Source organism: Astatotilapia calliptera, chromosome 10, assembly GCF_964374335.1.
Source record: "Astatotilapia calliptera chromosome 10, fAstCal68.1, whole genome shotgun sequence".
NCBI lineage: Eukaryota > Metazoa > Chordata > Actinopteri > Cichliformes > Cichlidae > Astatotilapia > Astatotilapia calliptera.
Window position 1 is genome coordinate 13,225,126 of NC_137431.1, and position 16,618 is coordinate 13,241,743.

A 16,618-nucleotide genomic window follows, 5' to 3' on the forward strand; every position below is an offset into this window, starting at 1 on the left:
GTAAATGTTTAACTTGCAGCTCCTTGTTTTTCCCACTGCTCCTCACAGCTCCTCTGGGAGAAATGGTGACAGCTGCTGTGTGTTCAGCAACAGCTGCCTTAATTGTGCCATGGTGCTGTTTCCAATTGAGAGACCGGAATTAATTTCTGTTTGAATGCAGTCACAGTTTGGTTTGGGCCCAGCCAAGCATAAAGTACTTTGAACCGGTAACATTTTAATTGGCCTAGCCCCGAGGGCCTTTGAAATTTGTTATTGAGTTTGTGTACGTTGATTTTTCAGTAGTCAGCCGATAGCACATGATCAGAGGACTACGGAGTTCTCAGTTCTCCTCTTTTGGAATTATTGTGCCAATCTGCCAATATCTTCATCCCTGAAGTTTCAGTGAATCTGCTTCTGTTTTCGATTTAGAGCCGCCTCTCGAAATCGTGTTGTTTTGTGATTGGGAATGGAAAAACTAACGGTAAGGAGATTTTTATTGGCTCGTGGCTTTTATTTGTTATTTGATATGAAAAAAGTAGTTGCGGGTTAATAAAACAAAAACAAAAAAGCAAGTCTAACCCTACTGTGCTTCATATAAACTGGAACAGCTTTAAAAAAAATAAATTGGAATTCTTTGTTTTACTAATGTTTGTGTTCATATATGTCATGCATTTCCAAGTCAAATCTTTCCCTATTTGCATGTTCTTTTATTCCTAGTATATCTTGCTATTTTATCAAAGGATCAGTTGAATCGTGTATTTGGCCTCAGTGCCAAAAAAATCTTGACAGAACAGAAAAGCTTACCCTCAGACCTTTGTTCACTTTGTAAGCCTTGTGGTTAAAGCTTTCAAAGTCTATTTTAAGCAAACCATGATTTTTTTTTCCTCAAATCTAACTGAGTAATTTTGTTGTCTAAACATAATCAAACAGCATAAAATGGTTTAAAATCAAAGACTTCGAGTGTGTGAATCTGAGACTGCTGCTGACTTTCCCGGTCTGTCCTGCAGCCAGAGCAATGGCGAGAGATTATGAGCAAGAAGATGCGGTTCTCTCCAGCGCTCATCAGTGCCATTCAGGAGGGGGAAACAGCGCTGCTGTGTGGACTCTTGAAGACAGGTGACGGCATTACCCGTCAGCTGGATGAGTCTGAGGATCGTCAGTGGAGGGAGGCCCTCAACCTCTCCATCCGCTTGGGCAACGAGGATGCCATGGACGCCCTCCTGCAAGGAGTCAAGTTTGACTTCCGGCAGATTCATGAGGCTCTGCTAGTCGCCGTGGACACCAACCAACCCATAGTGGTGAAGCGTCTCCTGGACCGCTTGGATCAGGAGAAAGGGAACAAGATGGACGTACGATCCTTCTCTCAGGCCATATTTGATCGTTCTGTTGACAACTCTCAGTTTGCCCCTGGTGTGACCCCTCTGACTTTAGCCTGCCAGAAAGACCTGTACGAGATTGTTACCATGCTCACCCAGAAAGGCCACGTCATCCCGTGGCCACATAAGATCTCCTGCGCCTGTTTGGAGTGTTCTAACGGCCGGCAGTATGACCTGCTGAAGTTCTCCCTGTCTCGCATCAATACTTATCGTGGCATTGCCAGCCGTGCCTACCTGTCCATCACCTCTGACGATGCCATGCTCAGCGCCTTCAGTCTCAGCAGAGAACTCCGTAAGCTGTCACAGAAAGAGCCAGAGTTCAAGGTCTGAGGAGATTCATAGTTATCCCTGCTCACTATTCATTACGGGTGTCTCTGTTGCTTCTTGACTTATGGTTAATTTCTCCTACAGCCTCAGTACCTGAGCCTGGAGCAGATCTGTCAGGAGTTTGCCGTGGAGTTGCTGGGCATGTGTCGCAACCAGAGCGAGGTAACCACTATTTTGAACAGCTGTGGAAATGAAACTCAGGATTCCTTGGGTGAACAGGCCTTTGAGGAAGGAATCCCCAGCCTATCTCGCCTGCGGCTTGCAGTCAATTACAACCAGAAGCAGGTAGCTAGAATTAGAAACTGATGCCAACCAAAGACAAGTAAGATAAGAAACAATCAATTCCTGTCTTCTCTGTTTCTCTCTGTTTGTGGCAGTTTGTGGCGCACCCAATCTGTCAGCAGGTTCTGTCCTCTATCTGGTGTGGGAAACTGGCAGGCTGGAGAGGTAGCAGAACGGCCTGGAAGCTGTTTGTCTCTATGGGAATCTTTCTTACCATGCCCCTTCTTTGCCTTGCCTACTGGATTGCACCAAAGTCAAAGGTCACACACTCTGTAGTAGCAGGTTGATATTGGATGTACATAAATATGTCATGTGAGGTTAGGGATGGGTATCGTTTAGGTTTTATCCGGTACCGGTGCCAAACCGGTACTTTTGAAACTGTGCCGGTGCTTAAACCGGTGCTTAAAGAATGGAGAACACAAAATTGGTCCAAAAACCTCTCATGTTCAGCTGTTTTTTTTTTTTGTAAAAAGATAACAATGTTAGCCTTTTCTGCAGCTATGGGGCATATATGGTATCACTCTTGGCTGCAAGCAGTGCTTAAACAATGGAAAAAACAAACTTTGTCCAAAAACCTCTCATGTTTAACTGTTTTCCACTTTTTCTTTGGTCATTTTAGCCTTTTTGGCCAGGGTGAAGGGAGTATCTGCCATCAAACAAGAAGACAGCTGCATGTAGCTATGATGATGTTTGCTAGTTCACCTTACATGCATTAATGTAATAACGTGGTTAGCTTACTCAACGTAAATTACACACGAACAACATTAAGCTACTCACGCAGAGAAGAGCGGCTGCTGCTGCCATCATCATCCGTCATCATTTCTGCTACACTGGCAGGGCTAGGGGCCAGGACTCTCCTCTTCGTGTTTTTGGGGGACATTGCTAACTGCGGGTCCGATAACAGGCACCACACCCGCAGTAGATGTGCACGGCGTGAGGTCTCGCAGCAAGCTATCAAATACGACGCATTTCTCGGCTTTAAAAAAAAACCCGCTATGCATCGCCAGGTGTTTCATGAGATTTGAGGTGTTACCTCCTTTGACAGTATCACAGTATCAGCTTAAAACACTTGTTGCAGGCTGCTGAGTTTGCATATTTTGCTGTGAAGTACAGCCAGACTTTTGACTGCTTTGCCTTGGACATTTTTAATCTGTAGCTCTGCTCTAAAAGAACGTGCGTACCTGGACCCCGCCTACTATCCTCGGAAACGTAAAATGATTGGCTAGAGTCTAAAGTGTATCACAGCTCAGGAAAAAAAAGCACCGAAATGTGCGCTGCTTTTCGGTCTGGTTACTACCGTTTATGTCAGAACCGGTGCCATGGATACCGGTACCCATCCCTATGTGAGGTATTATTTCAATTTTAAGTTGACTGTGTTGTTTGTTCCCCAGCTGGGAAAGCTAGTAAGAATTCCTGTGATCAAGTTTCTTCTTCACTCTGCATCCTACCTGTGGTTTCTCATTACATTACTTGGGGAATCGATAACCATGGAGCTATATCAGGACACATTTGCTTCCCGGCAGCAGAACCTTCTGCACAGCTCCTTCCACATGGTGTGGGTGGTCGGTAGGTGCACTTTCTCTAGTTTTAACTTTTAGACAACAGCCATTAGATGTGAACAGGGTTTGGATTGTCTGTTTCTTAAAGGATTCTTCTGGTATGAGTGTAAGGAAGTGTGGATCGAGGGGCTTCGGAGTTACTTCCTAGACTGGTGGAACTGCTTGGACGTGATGGTGCTCAGCATGTACCTGGCATCTTTTGCGTTACGTGTGCTTATCTTGCTCAAAGGTTTCTTCCTCTGCCATGATCATGATGGCACAGAGGAGTGTGTCTACTTCACCCAGACTTGTAAGGGGAAAAAAAATCATTCATCCAAAATGAATGTCACAAATCTCAATGCTCAATTGTTTTTTTTTTTTTGTTTGTTTGTTTGTTTTGTTTTGACTCTGTGAAATTGTCTTGCAGCACGTGACAATTGGCACCAGGAAGATCCTCAGCTGATTGCCGAGGTCCTCTTTGCAGTGACCAGCATGTTAAGCTTCACACGGCTGGCATATATCCTGCCAGCCCACGAATCTCTGGGAACACTACAGATCTCCATTGGAAAGATGATTGATGATATGATGAGGTCACTTATATCTGATTCCTTATATTTTTACATCTGAATATACAGAACCAGAATTATGTCAATGTTTCTTTTCTGTTTGTTTGTTTTTAGATTTATGTTCATACTGATGATCATTGGCACCGCCTTCCTTTGTGGCATCAACAATATCTATGTTCCTTATGTCATTTCTCCAAATCTTGGCAGGTAAGACTAGAGAGAGTTTGAGAGACTTTTACATCATCTTTTCTGAAGGCAGTAAAAAGTATTTCTAATTTAAATGATCTACAGAAATGTAGACTAGCCCTTACAGTTAATATCTAAGCTCTCAAAGCTTGTTAATAATATGGGATAATGGTTTTTTTTACTCTATTTTTGAAGCTTAAGTTATCAGGTGATATCTTCTGAAAAAGTGCATAAATGAAATACAATAATTTCTCCAACTAAAACCTGAACACAGACTTCCTGTCAATCTCAAAGGAACTCATACTTATCAAGCCACATACACTGAATGTAAAGTGTACACACCTCTGTTGAAATACCAGTTTTTGTCATTGAAAAAAAAAGATCCAAATAAATCATTTAAAAGTGTTTCCCACTTTTCGTGTGACCTATAACCAGTACAGTTCAATTGAATCATCTGTTAGGGAAGGGAGTCTACCAGCATGCTACATCTTGACTTGGTTGTCCACTTTTGTCAGCTTCTGAGGGCCTTTCTTGTGCACAACCATCTTCAGGGTAATTTCTACTAGTGAAGCCATTATCTTTTTGATTTGCATGCTTAGAGTCATTGTCATGCTAAAAAGGTAAAATTCCTCTTCAGCTGTCTGGTAGACTCCAAAAGGATTTGGGTCAAAAGTGACAGGTGTACAAAGCTGTAATTACCTCCACCTTGACTAAAGCCCCGGTTTCAGCTAAAGAAAAGCAACCTAAAAATGATACCACCACCGTGCTTCACTGTGGGTATGATGTTCTATTGGTGATGCATAGGAATTATTTTTGTACCAAACATACCAAACTTTATCAGAAAAGGCTTCCATTTTGCAACCCTACACCATAGTCCAGACATAAGGAGAACACTGGATATTGTTGTCACATGTAGTATACAACAAGGACTTGCCAGTACTGGAGCTTCAGCTCTTTTAGTGTTGCTGTAGGTCTCTGGGCAACTTCTCTGACCGGTTTACATCTCGTCTTTTCGTTCATTTTGCAACAAAGTCCAGTTCTTTCCAGTGTAATTAGTGTCCTATTTTTCCCTCTACCTTTTGATGGCTGTCTTCTCTGTTCAATGAAATTTCAAATATTGTGAAAACATTTTTTGTACACTTCTTGCAACTGATACCTTTCAACAGTGAGATTCTTTTGAGGCTTTGCCCTTTGCAACCCATGGCTTTGGCTGAAGCAGGCAACTGAGTAAATCTCAGAGAAATCCTCTTAGGACAGCTGAACTTTATTTGGGATTAACCAGAGTCTCCAATTGATGGCAGCTATGTACCCAAGAAGACTCAAAAGATGCTTCAAAGTCCTAGATTATCGGTGTACGCAACAAGCCTATTGTACTTTTGTAGTGTATATTTTCCCTAACAGATTTGTTTTCCAATTGAATTGTACAGGGGACATACTGTATACCATTAAAGGTGGGAAAAATTGTATTGATTGCATCATGAAAACCCCCCCAGCATTTTACCATTGGTGTGTACACTTTCTGCATCCACTGTTCAGTATATAACATATAGACAGCTCACCGGGGGAGTCACCTGTCATTCAAAATACTCATGTCCCATAAAAATGCACAACTTAACTCTTAAAACAGATGAGTTATAAAAAGATTCACCCTTTTGTTCTGCACATCTTGGCAGTTTTGGGTAATTGTCACAAAGGCTTTATTGTTCAACCCCCTGATATTATAGCTTGATTATAACTTGTCTTGTTTTTTTTTAAAAATAAAATAAAACAACCCTCACATCATGCCTGTGCCTTTCTTCACTTTCACAGGTTTAATGAGACCTTCCGCTTCCTATTCTGGACCATGTTTGGAGTTGTAAACCAGGAATATGTGGACATGCCAGAGTTTGTGTTGGCAGAATTTGTAGGAAGGGTCCTGTATGGCATCTTCACTCTTGTCATTGTCATTGTACTTCTCAACATGCTTATTGCCATGATAACAAACTCCTTTCAGAAAATTGAGGTAAAGAATTACCATCCTCCTGTGTAACGTCTACAAAAGCGCGCACACCCCCCCCCCCCCCCCCCCCCCCTCCCCTTCTGGGATGCGCACTGACTGATGTGCATTTATTTTAATTCAGGATGACGCGGACGTTGAGTGGAAATTTGCCAGGTCAAAGCTGTACCTCAGCTACTTCAGAGAGGGCCTCACTATGCCTGTGCCTTTCAACATCATCCCCTCCCCCAAAGCCATTTTTTACATCCTAAGGTGAGCTGCAAAAATACAGATTTTAAACTAGAAAAACAGCCTTTTATTCTGATTTTTAAAAAATGTTTTAAATATATATTTTTAAAAATTCCATTCAAGGGGCATCTTTAGACGAATCTGCTGCTGCTGCACTTGTTCCTCTGAGCAAAAATATCCCCCCATAGCCTCTATAGTAAGTGTGTATGAATTGGATTTTAGTAAAAGAATATATTATCTTTTACATTTTACTTAATATATGTTAATTATACTCTATATGGCATTTAACATGTTTTATGCTATCTGTATTCTGTAAAAAGTCCAGTGATAAGGGATCTGAAGATGGCCAGTTATCGTACCGTCAGCAGGTGATCACGGCACTGGTGCAGCGCTACATTGAGTCAGCTCGCAGGGAGTTTGAGGAGACCAAGAGGAAAGGTAAAGACTCTTTCAGTAAGCACTTGATTCGTTTTTGTAGAGCGGATATACCCTATATGGAAAAAGTATTGGGCCACACCGCTTAATCTTAAGTTCAGGTGTTTTCAGTTCCATTATCACAGGTGTATAGAATCAAGCATCTTGGCATGCAGTCTGCCTTTACAAACAAAAGAGGAAATAATGGATCATTCTAAAGAAGTCATTGTGCCAATGATCTGCTGACTCAGTAACACCAGAGCTCCAAACCTTCTCTTACATTAACATCAGCACAAAAGCTTCATTTTATGGTCAGGCACCTTTTGTTGATCTAATGTTTCAGTCCATATAGTGTGTAATTTGACTTCCTGATATTCTATAAATCAGCTCTATGATTTTAGCAGGTTTTCTTCTTCTTTTTTAAGCACTGATTTCAGTTTTAAGTAAATTATTAATCATTAAAAAGCTTTTGGTGTGACTAAAGTGTTTTCTTCCCTCAGATATTGGAAATCGAATGACTGAGCTGAGCAAAGCGGTCGCCAGGATGCACAACGATCTGAAAGTCGCCCAGCAGTACGCAATGGACGATGGAAACGATACAAGCGATGCACCGACCAAGAATGGCTCCTCTGTACTGGGGAAATACATCATTGGTGCCAAGAACAATTTCAGAGGTTTTACCACCAGACAAGATGACAAATGCACAGATCTTAAGGTGACTGTGCACAGCATTGAGGAAAAGCTGGATAAAGAAAAGTTTGAAGCACAGATGGAATCAGACATTCAACAGAATGAGGTGGATGAATGTAGAGACGAGGGACAGTTTCCTGACTCTGTTGTGGTGAAAATGGAGGAAGGCCGAGCTCAGGCTGAACAAGAGGAAAAGAAGGAAATTAACTCAGATGAGAAGGAGAAAGCAGCCAAAGGTGAAATTAGTGTAAATAAAGTGAAAGAGGAGAAGAAAGGAGGAAACGGTTTTACTAACACAGAAGAAACGTTGAGTGACGAGGCCACGGATGAAGAGGCAGAAACCCTAAATGAAGGAGGGATGAACAAGGAGGGAAGAGTGCCGGATGAACACATGACCTCTGCACATGCCGAGAGCATCGAAGTGAGTGACGAAAAGATAGAAACCCAAAAAATAATCTGCAAGTTCAATCACATTGAGCTGCAAGAAAAAAAAGCAGCACAACCGAGCTGGATGAAGGGAAGAAAGCCTGAGCATAATGTAGCAGAGACGCCTCACAATGAGAAGAGCAATGAAAAACCTGAAATGAAGAAAATGATTCCTTCACCTACAGGAAGCAGCAGCTCCCAGGACATGGGCTTTGGTTCCCAAGAAGGGGAAGAATCGATCGATGGCACACCAGTGAGACCTTAACCTTTGAGGTGACCTTGCTGCCTCATTGGTCACTTTATGCAATATCTGACAAAAGTGCAGTTGATCAGAGTTTTGAGATGTCCACTTTTTCCCCATGTCTTAAAAAGTAAACAAAGGATCAGCAGAGAAACTGTCAGTTTGCATGCAAGATATTTTCCACTACCTAAAAACATTTACTTTTATCCATTCATCTTTAGATTGCCAAACATTTTGTCATGTAGTCTATTTCTAAGCCCAAGGATGAAAACTGCAGAGGCTTGCCAGCAATGCTTTAGACCTTCTTCATACCTTTAGAAAACCCCTCTTTAAATGTCTTGCAGTTTTTGTGCAGATCAAACAAAGTATAGTTGAAAGTTTTAATAAATGAGCTTTAAGGATGTTTGAGTGCAGATGTGTGTAGCAGCTGTAGCTCTCTGGATACCTGTGCACAAACTTGGAAATGTGTTTCTCAAAACCCAGAAGCTTCTGAGCTTGTTTTCATCTCCCAAGACTATTCCATTTCATTTAGGTTGTTAGTTATTTATCAGACAGACTGCTGTTAAAGTTTTCAATTTACATTCATTGAAATAAAACTCTCCTGTCTTAAAGTGTCGCCTCCTTTTATTTCCATCAGGCAGCTAACCTATACCCGTTGCTACATTGTGACAATACAGGTCTCAGCTTGCTTTATACATAATACTCCCATGAGGTCTCAGGCAGGAACACACTGGCTCATTACTTCATCACCTGCAGCAGCATCGGTCCCATGGCACATATCCAAACTCTTGCACTGGAAAATCACCTTGGCTTATAACCTTTTCTATCACAATGTCTCCTTAAACTTTGTTTTTGTTCTCATCAGCCCAACTTAAGCCCAGCGCTGCTGTCCAACAGGTTTTGATGTCCTGTAGCAAAATCCAAAACTTGTATGCAGTATCTTTAAAAATAATTATGCTGAATCTCAGAGCATGGATAATATTTTATTTTCCATTCATTTAAAATGCAGGTCAACCTGAATTCATTAGTATGACCCACCTGAAGCTAAAAGAAATATTAATTCATTATAACCTATTAATTCTATACAAAACACGCATGCAATGCTTCATGATGTAAAAAAAACCCCAAGAAAACAGAAAAAATGTTTTAAAATCCAAAAAAAATATTAAATTATGAAAACTGTAAATATTTGTAATCTGAAGACATCAGCATTTATAAACCACATGTTACATCTTATACAGATAAAAAGCACCAAGTGTTTCAAAAACAGAGGTTTAAGTGGCAAAGCTGAGGTGATTTAGTAATGCGATTGTCTGAGCGTAGCAAACTTCATTTAAGAGCCACACATCAGGCATTCGTCTTTGTTTGCTAAGGAACAGACCATGGCTGCGGTATTGCGCTCTTTGGTCTCCTCCTTCACGCTCTTAGCCGATTGGCCCTCCTTCAGTTTCTCTTTGTTCAGGGTGAATTGAATAGGGTTGGCAGCAGGCTTTGTCCGCAGGTAGTACATGCCAGTTTTCAGGCCCTGTGGAGGGAGGAAAAAAAGGGAAGGTTTCAATGTTTCTCCATTTCCACCTCAACCATGAATCAGTTGGTCTTAACTTACCAACTTCCAGCCATAGAAGTGCATGCTACTAAGTTTTCCATAGTTTGGCTCAGCAATGTGAATGTTAAGCGACTGGCTTTGGTCAATGTATGCACCACGATCTGCTGCCATCTTGAGGACCGTCTTCTGGGAGATTTCCCACACAGTTTTATACAGCTGCTTCAGATCATCTGGGATCTCATCAATGTTCTGAAAAGAAGAGGGACAAATTCACATTTTATTTGTTCTCCACAAGTGAAGTTGGGCTTAATTATAGGAACAATTGGAGCAGTGAAATGGAACAACTGAATAAGCCTTTTACCTGGATGGATCCATTATGAGCTATGAGCTGATTCTTCATATCCTCGTTCCACAGTCCTCTTTCTGTGAGGTCTTTCAGCAGGTGAGGATTCACAATCTATAGGACAGGTTGAAAACACACATAGTAGCCTTGCCTTTGCTGTGCACATGTCTTAACACACAGTCGGCAGATGCATTCAGCACTCACCTGAAACTCTCCTGAAAGCACCCTGCGGGTGTAGATGTTGCTGGTGTATGCCTCGATGGACTCATTATTACCCAGGATCTGGGCAGTGGATGCTGTGGGCATTGGGGACAAAAGCAGGCTATTCCTCACACCATGCCTGAGGATGGACAGGAGTAAGAACTATGGCCACCATTTATGGTTAACGTGAGCAGTAAATTGAAAACCAGGCATTCAGGAAAACTTACTTGGCAATCTTCTCCTTTAGTGCTTTCCAGTCACATAAATCTGTTGGAGTCTTATTCCACATTTCATACTGAAGGATCTGAAAAAACAAACGTGTTTGTTAGGTTTTGATCTCAAACTGCTAAAATGTATCCCAGGATGGTTTTGAGACACTCTGATATCTACTCACTCCTTTGCTGACAGGAGAGCCGGGGTAGGTTTCATAAGGGCCAAGCTCTGCTGCCAACTCACAACTGGCCTCCAGGGCAGCGTAGTACATGGTCTCAAAGATCTGAATGTTGAGCAACTGGGCCTCTGGGCTTTCAAACGGATAGCGCATGAGGATAAAAGCATCAGCCAGACCCTGCACACCAATTCCAATTGGCCTGTGACGCTTGTTAGACCTTTCAGCCTGAAAAGAGGGACAGAGAAGTTATGTTTACATAGAGCTTATGGAACCCAGCTGCATGGCTGCAACACCAGAAAGGAAGTCATACCTCAGGCACTGGGTAGTAGTTTATATCGATAATCTTGTTCAGGTTCTTGACAATGACTTTGGTAACAGATGCAAGTTTCTTGAAGTCATAGGTCTTTTCTGGTGTAACGTACATGTTGACGGCGATGGAAGCCAGGTTACACACTGCAACCTGAGTTAGGAGAACAAACCAAACTGAAAACAAGTTCTGACAGAATAATACACATAGTTGTCCCAAAAAGCTAAATTTGTTGTGACCAGTACATCTTTTACCCCTCACCTCATCTTTGCTCGTGTACTCTACGATCTCTGTGCACAGATTGCTGGATTTGATAGTGCCCAGGTTTTGCTGATTACTCTTTCTGTTGCAGGCATCCTTGTAAACCATGTATGGTGTACCAGTTTCTGTCTGCGACTCAATGATGGCGTACCACAGCTGCTGAGCCTTCACCACACGCTTAGCCCTGCCCTCCTTCTCATATCTGAAAACCAAGACCATCATTGGGACAGGTTAGCACTGGGGGAAAAAAAAAAAAAAGCTGTTTGTTGAGAACAGAGTTTGTTGTGCTGATCTTACCGAGTGTAGAGCTCCTCAAACTCCTCCCCCCAGCATTCGTCCAATCCAGGACATTCACTGGGACACATCAGAGACCAGTCCTACAATCACAGCAGAAGGATAAGATTTGTTCACCATTTAGGAAAAAATAAAACCCTAAAGTCAACTCTGGCCAGCATGGAGTTCCCCCCAGTAATCACCTGATTGGTTTCCACTCGCTTCATAAAAAGGTCTGGGATCCACAAGGCGAAAAACAGGTCCCGCGCCCTCTGCTCTTCTTTACCCGTGTTCTTCTTCAACTCCAAAAACTCGAACACATCAGAATGCCACGGCTCGAGGTACATAGCGAACGCCCCAGGCCTCTAAAGTACACAAAAACCAAGCCATGCGATTAGCACCATTTTATTTACACTGTTGTTACACATCTTCCATAATTTATGGGAAAATCTCATCTTTACCTTGTTGCCACCCTGGTCAACATAACGTGCTGTGTTGTTGTACACACGAAGCATAGGAACCAGCCCGTTGGAAGTGCCATTAGTCTTTAAGAAACAAAACAAACACGCACCACTTTAAGTAAAAAACAAAACACATTTGTATAAATGAAAGCAACTCGTCAAAATTTTACTCACCCCAGCGATGTAGCTGCCTGTAGATCTGATGCAGCTAACTGCCACTCCAATACCTCCAGCTGATTTTGAGATGAGCGCGCACTGCTTCAGTGTGTCATAAATACCATCAATGCTGTCATCTATCATGGCTAGCAAGAAACAACTGCAGAAATCCAAACAAAGTATATTAGGTGGAAAAATCCCCACAGTATCAGAGCGTATCAGCACCCTCAATTATAAATTCTTTACCTGGACAGCTGGGGCCTGTTGGTGCCAGCGTTGAACAGTGTAGGAGAAGCGTGAGTGAACCACTTCTCTGACAGCAAGTTGTAGGTCTCAATGGCTGCATCAATGTCACCTTTATGAATCCCGACTGACACTCTCATTAGCATGTGCTGGGGTCGCTCGGCAACTACAGAGAAAGACATTAAATAGTTAGTCCCTGATGGCCTGCACCCATAAACATGCTTATCAATAAGTTGTAGGGAATTTAACTCTCACCTTTGCCATTAATCTTCAACAAATATGATCTCTCAAGAGTCTGTTAGAGAAAAAAGCACAAATTAGATTCATAATCATAGTGTATGCACAATAGGGGTCAGAGAATAAAAAAAAGGGTGAATACTAGTGATGTGCGATACCACTGATTTCCTTTCCGATCCGATACCAAGTAAAATTCAGGGTGGTATCGGTGATACTGATCCGATACCCATACTCTGTACAAAAACTTAATCTTTCATTGCATTTCATAATACAATATATAATTGTATTATGTAATTGTAATAAGAACATAACCATATTGCTTCATAATGATTAGAGGACATCAGACAACTTGTTTTTATTGCTTAATAATGCAGAATAATCATATAGAAATAAAAAAAACTGACGTTATGCGCTATACTGATACTGACAAACTTTGACACAAACTTTGACGACATATTTTGCAGCTGAAAAACCGGGATAAACCACAGTGTTGGTAAAATATTCTGCATAATGCAACATGTTAAACATTGCAAAAGTATCGTATTCTGGTAATATGTGTGTCTAATGGACAGGATGTTAAATGTAGGGTAAAATGAGAAATTACCTTAAACCCGAAGAAGTTGTAAGAGAAATCTCTGTCGTAAATGATTGACGAGTTGAGGCGCTGCAAAAAATTGAGGAAAATGTGTTAAAAAGCTTCACCAAACCTTAACTGTGAGGAGACGAACAAAGGATAAAATCAAACCCCACTTACAGCCTTGTTTTCAAGAACAATGTCCAGCGTCTCCTTGGAGATCATAGGAGAGTGACGTTTATTTAAAGGGTTGATATAGTTGTAGAGGTCTTCCATAACGTCTACACAAGCAAAGAGGAATGTCAGTTCAATATTAGTGCTGATTATTTAAGTCTTCCTAAAAAGCTAAGCAACTTCCTGTGTGCAGCATTATTAGTTACTACAAAAGATGTGCACCAGGGGGTGTTATAGTAGACTACAGGTGCTATGATTTCAATGTAAAGTCATACCTATAGATACATTTCATGAAATGCACAGAAATTCAGGAAGTTGGTGCAGAGCAGGGGTGTCAAACATAAGGCCTAGGGGCCAGAATCGGCCCAGAGAAGATTTTAATCTGGCCCACTGGATGGTAATGCATAGATTTTGACTTTTAATTATAATTTCAGAAGTTTTGCAGTGTTTCTTAATGATAAAGACTCTACTGCTATTCATACTACACCAAAGTAATTTTTTAAAAAGATAATTAAATGACATAAAACTTTCCACTATAGGACTTTGTCCTTTGAACTACCAGAACTTTTTTGTGCGTGTCATTTTTTAGATTTATCATGTAGTTTCACTGGTCCAGTCTACTTAAGATCAAAGTGTCAGAGTATGGGAACCCACGCAAACACGGGGAGAACATGCAAACTCCACACAGAAAGACCCCGGCCTGATGTTGGAATTGAACTCAGGACCTTCTTGCTGTGCGGCAACAGTGCTGCCCCACCGTGCCACCAATTTCTAATCTCAATGAGATTTTTTACCTGGATAAATAAAGGACTAATGAAACTCACCACTGAATACTTTCTTGGTCTCTTTGTGCAGGTTAGATACAGCGATGCGTGCAGCCAGGACTGCATAGTCTGGGTGTTTGGTTGTGAGAGTGGCAGCAGTCTCTGCTGCCAGAGTGTCGAGCTCCACTGTGGTGACTCCACTGTACAAACCCTGGATCACCTTCATGGTAATCTGGGCCTGCGGAAACACAAGATATCAGCTTTTATATTAATTCATCACCTGACCTTTCTTTGTCTCTCTCTCTCTGTCTTTTTTTTTGGGGGGGGGGGGGGGGGGGGGTGTTAGCAACTTACAGGATCCACAAAGTCACAATTGAGTCCATAACAAAGCTTCTGGACCCGAGAAGTGATTTTATCAAAGGAAACTGCCTCAGGGCGTCCATCTGAAAACCAAACAAACAAAAATAACACAAATTTAATTCAGTAGTCTTCAAACTCCTTTGGTCGTTTATCTGAAGTAAAGTATCCTAGCTAGTTAATATAACTTAGTCTTAAACACACCGCATATCACCGTCTAATTGACTCTCCTGCTCAATTTATTCCCCCAGTTTACTCATTAGCTCAGATGAGGCTCCCAGTGATCAGCTGCCCAACCATTTAGTGTCAACAAAAGGCAACACCTCGCTGCTGCTGCGCGCCAAAAAAAACAGATGATAAAAACACGCCAAAAGCGCCCTCCCCACACACACATCTGTCACAGAAGGAAAGCCTGTGGACATGGTGTAAAACAAATTTAAAATTTCAGCTGTCCTGCTTCTATTTTGAATACAAATGTTACATATGTAAATAAAGAAGACCAAAACAACATAAGAAGCCGGGGGAAAATTAGCAACCGGTTCTGTCCGCTTCTTCTGCCCTTTCATAACTCGGGAGTCTTTGTTTGGCGTTTCGACGGAAACACCACACAAAGAAACAAAAGCACCTTTAACGTGTATTTAACACACATGCACACAAAATATGCAATGTTTCGTTGTGCTATTAATATTTACTGCAACGTAAATACATTTCAAGGCTTCCCCCTCCCACGACTGTACCAAAGCCGGTGACCGGGTTTGCATCAGCCTCTTTGATAATGGAAGTATTAAAGTTAGCTACAGTACCTCGTTTGATAACATGCATGATGACAAATGAAGCGGCGGGTCTCCTCAGAAAGCAGGTGCTGTTGGTATCTTCTCAGCTGGATGCTGGAAACGAGCTAAAGAAACTGTGGCGCAAAGTAGCTAACAACAAGCTTATAAACCCTGTGAGGACAATCAAGCATCACAGCAGAATCTCAAACTGAGCGCGCCAAAGAGCCCGAAGTCAGTTACACCAAAGTGTGTCAGTCGCTCAGCCAATCACACGAGACTAATAGGCTTCTAAACCAATCACGTTCGTCCTTTTACGTTTTCCGGTTACCTCTTTCCGGACCAAAAATCTGGCGGGATGCAACAGTAGAACATGCAATTATGTTTCTACAACAGGACTGGCTCGTCCGTGCAGTTTGGCGACGTGTTTATAAACGTCTTGAAAACCAGAAACAAGTTGTAACACCGAATTTCATATTTATATGTGCCACAAGCATAGCTCTAGGAAATCTACATCTGCCTTTCATAGTCATATGCGGAATACGGCTGTATAAATGTGTGGCCGCCCCTGGCGTGCACACTCACAACAATGGCTGAGCGCAAACAGACTCCTGTGTGGACACGTTGTTGTGGCAACACCACTGACGTCGTCAAACACCTCGGAGTAAATCACATCACAGAATATGATAAGCTTATGTTGAGGCGAACTGAAGAGGACGACAGGGACAGGTGCTGCTAGGGCGAGACAGACGTCTCTCGCAGAGTCCTTTAGTGCTGCAGGCAGGCAACATGCTCAAATAGCGCACAACGTCAGTTTTTTTTTTATTTCTATATGATTATTCTGCATTATTAAGCAATAAAAACAAGTTGTCTGATGTCCTCTAATCATTATGAAGCAATATGGTTATGTTCTTATTACAATTACATAATACAATTATATATTGTATTATGAAATGCAATGAAAGATTAAGTTTTTGTACAGAGTATGGGTATCGGATCAGTATCGCCGATACCACCCTGAATTTTACTTGGTATCAGATCGGAAAGGAAATCAGTGGTATCGCACATCACTAGTATTGACACGATTTTAAATGAGTTTGTCAGAGGGACAGCTCAGGTTCAACTTTTTGGAGAGGCAAGGTTGAGGTGGTTTGCACATGTGCAGTGGACGGATGTTGAAGATGGACCTACCATTCAAGAGAAGAGAAAGACCACATAGAAGATTCATGAATGTAGTGAAGGAGTACGTGCAGAGAATTGTGTGTGACAGAGGAGTATTTGTATATATGCATCCATACAGGGGGGCTGGAG

General features: G+C 41.8%; 2 protein-coding genes across 2 annotated transcripts; one reads left to right on the plus strand and one right to left on the minus strand.

The window, feature by feature from the left end:
- Window positions 1-123: 123 nt before the first annotated feature.
- Window positions 124-8,860, plus strand: LOC113030689 (short transient receptor potential channel 2-like). The gene is made up of 14 exons (XM_026182348.2): window positions 124-206; window positions 409-460; window positions 987-1,679; window positions 1,767-1,967; window positions 2,060-2,224; window positions 3,356-3,530; window positions 3,612-3,812; window positions 3,930-4,092; window positions 4,183-4,275; window positions 6,064-6,256; window positions 6,375-6,502; window positions 6,602-6,674; window positions 6,799-6,916; window positions 7,393-8,860. Exons 2-14 carry the CDS (start codon window positions 446-448, stop codon window positions 8,271-8,273), a joined length of 3,099 nt encoding a protein of 1,032 aa, XP_026038133.2. The 5' UTR covers window positions 124-206; window positions 409-445; the 3' UTR covers window positions 8,274-8,860.
- Window positions 8,861-9,213: 353 nt separating this feature from the next.
- Window positions 9,214-15,563, minus strand: LOC113030691 (ribonucleoside-diphosphate reductase large subunit-like). Its single transcript, XM_026182349.2, has 19 exons — window positions 15,341-15,563; window positions 14,535-14,623; window positions 14,241-14,418; window positions 13,423-13,523; window positions 13,273-13,332; window positions 12,687-12,726; window positions 12,435-12,597; window positions 12,207-12,348; window positions 12,033-12,116; window positions 11,775-11,936; window positions 11,596-11,675; window positions 11,299-11,500; window positions 11,041-11,190; window positions 10,734-10,955; window positions 10,567-10,643; window positions 10,343-10,478; window positions 10,157-10,252; window positions 9,856-10,044; window positions 9,214-9,774 (listed from the first exon to the last, which is right to left on the minus strand). Exons 1-19 carry the CDS (start codon window positions 15,357-15,359, stop codon window positions 9,583-9,585), a joined length of 2,382 nt encoding a protein of 793 aa, XP_026038134.1. The 5' UTR covers window positions 15,360-15,563; the 3' UTR covers window positions 9,214-9,582.
- Window positions 15,564-16,618: the final 1,055 nt, after the last annotated feature.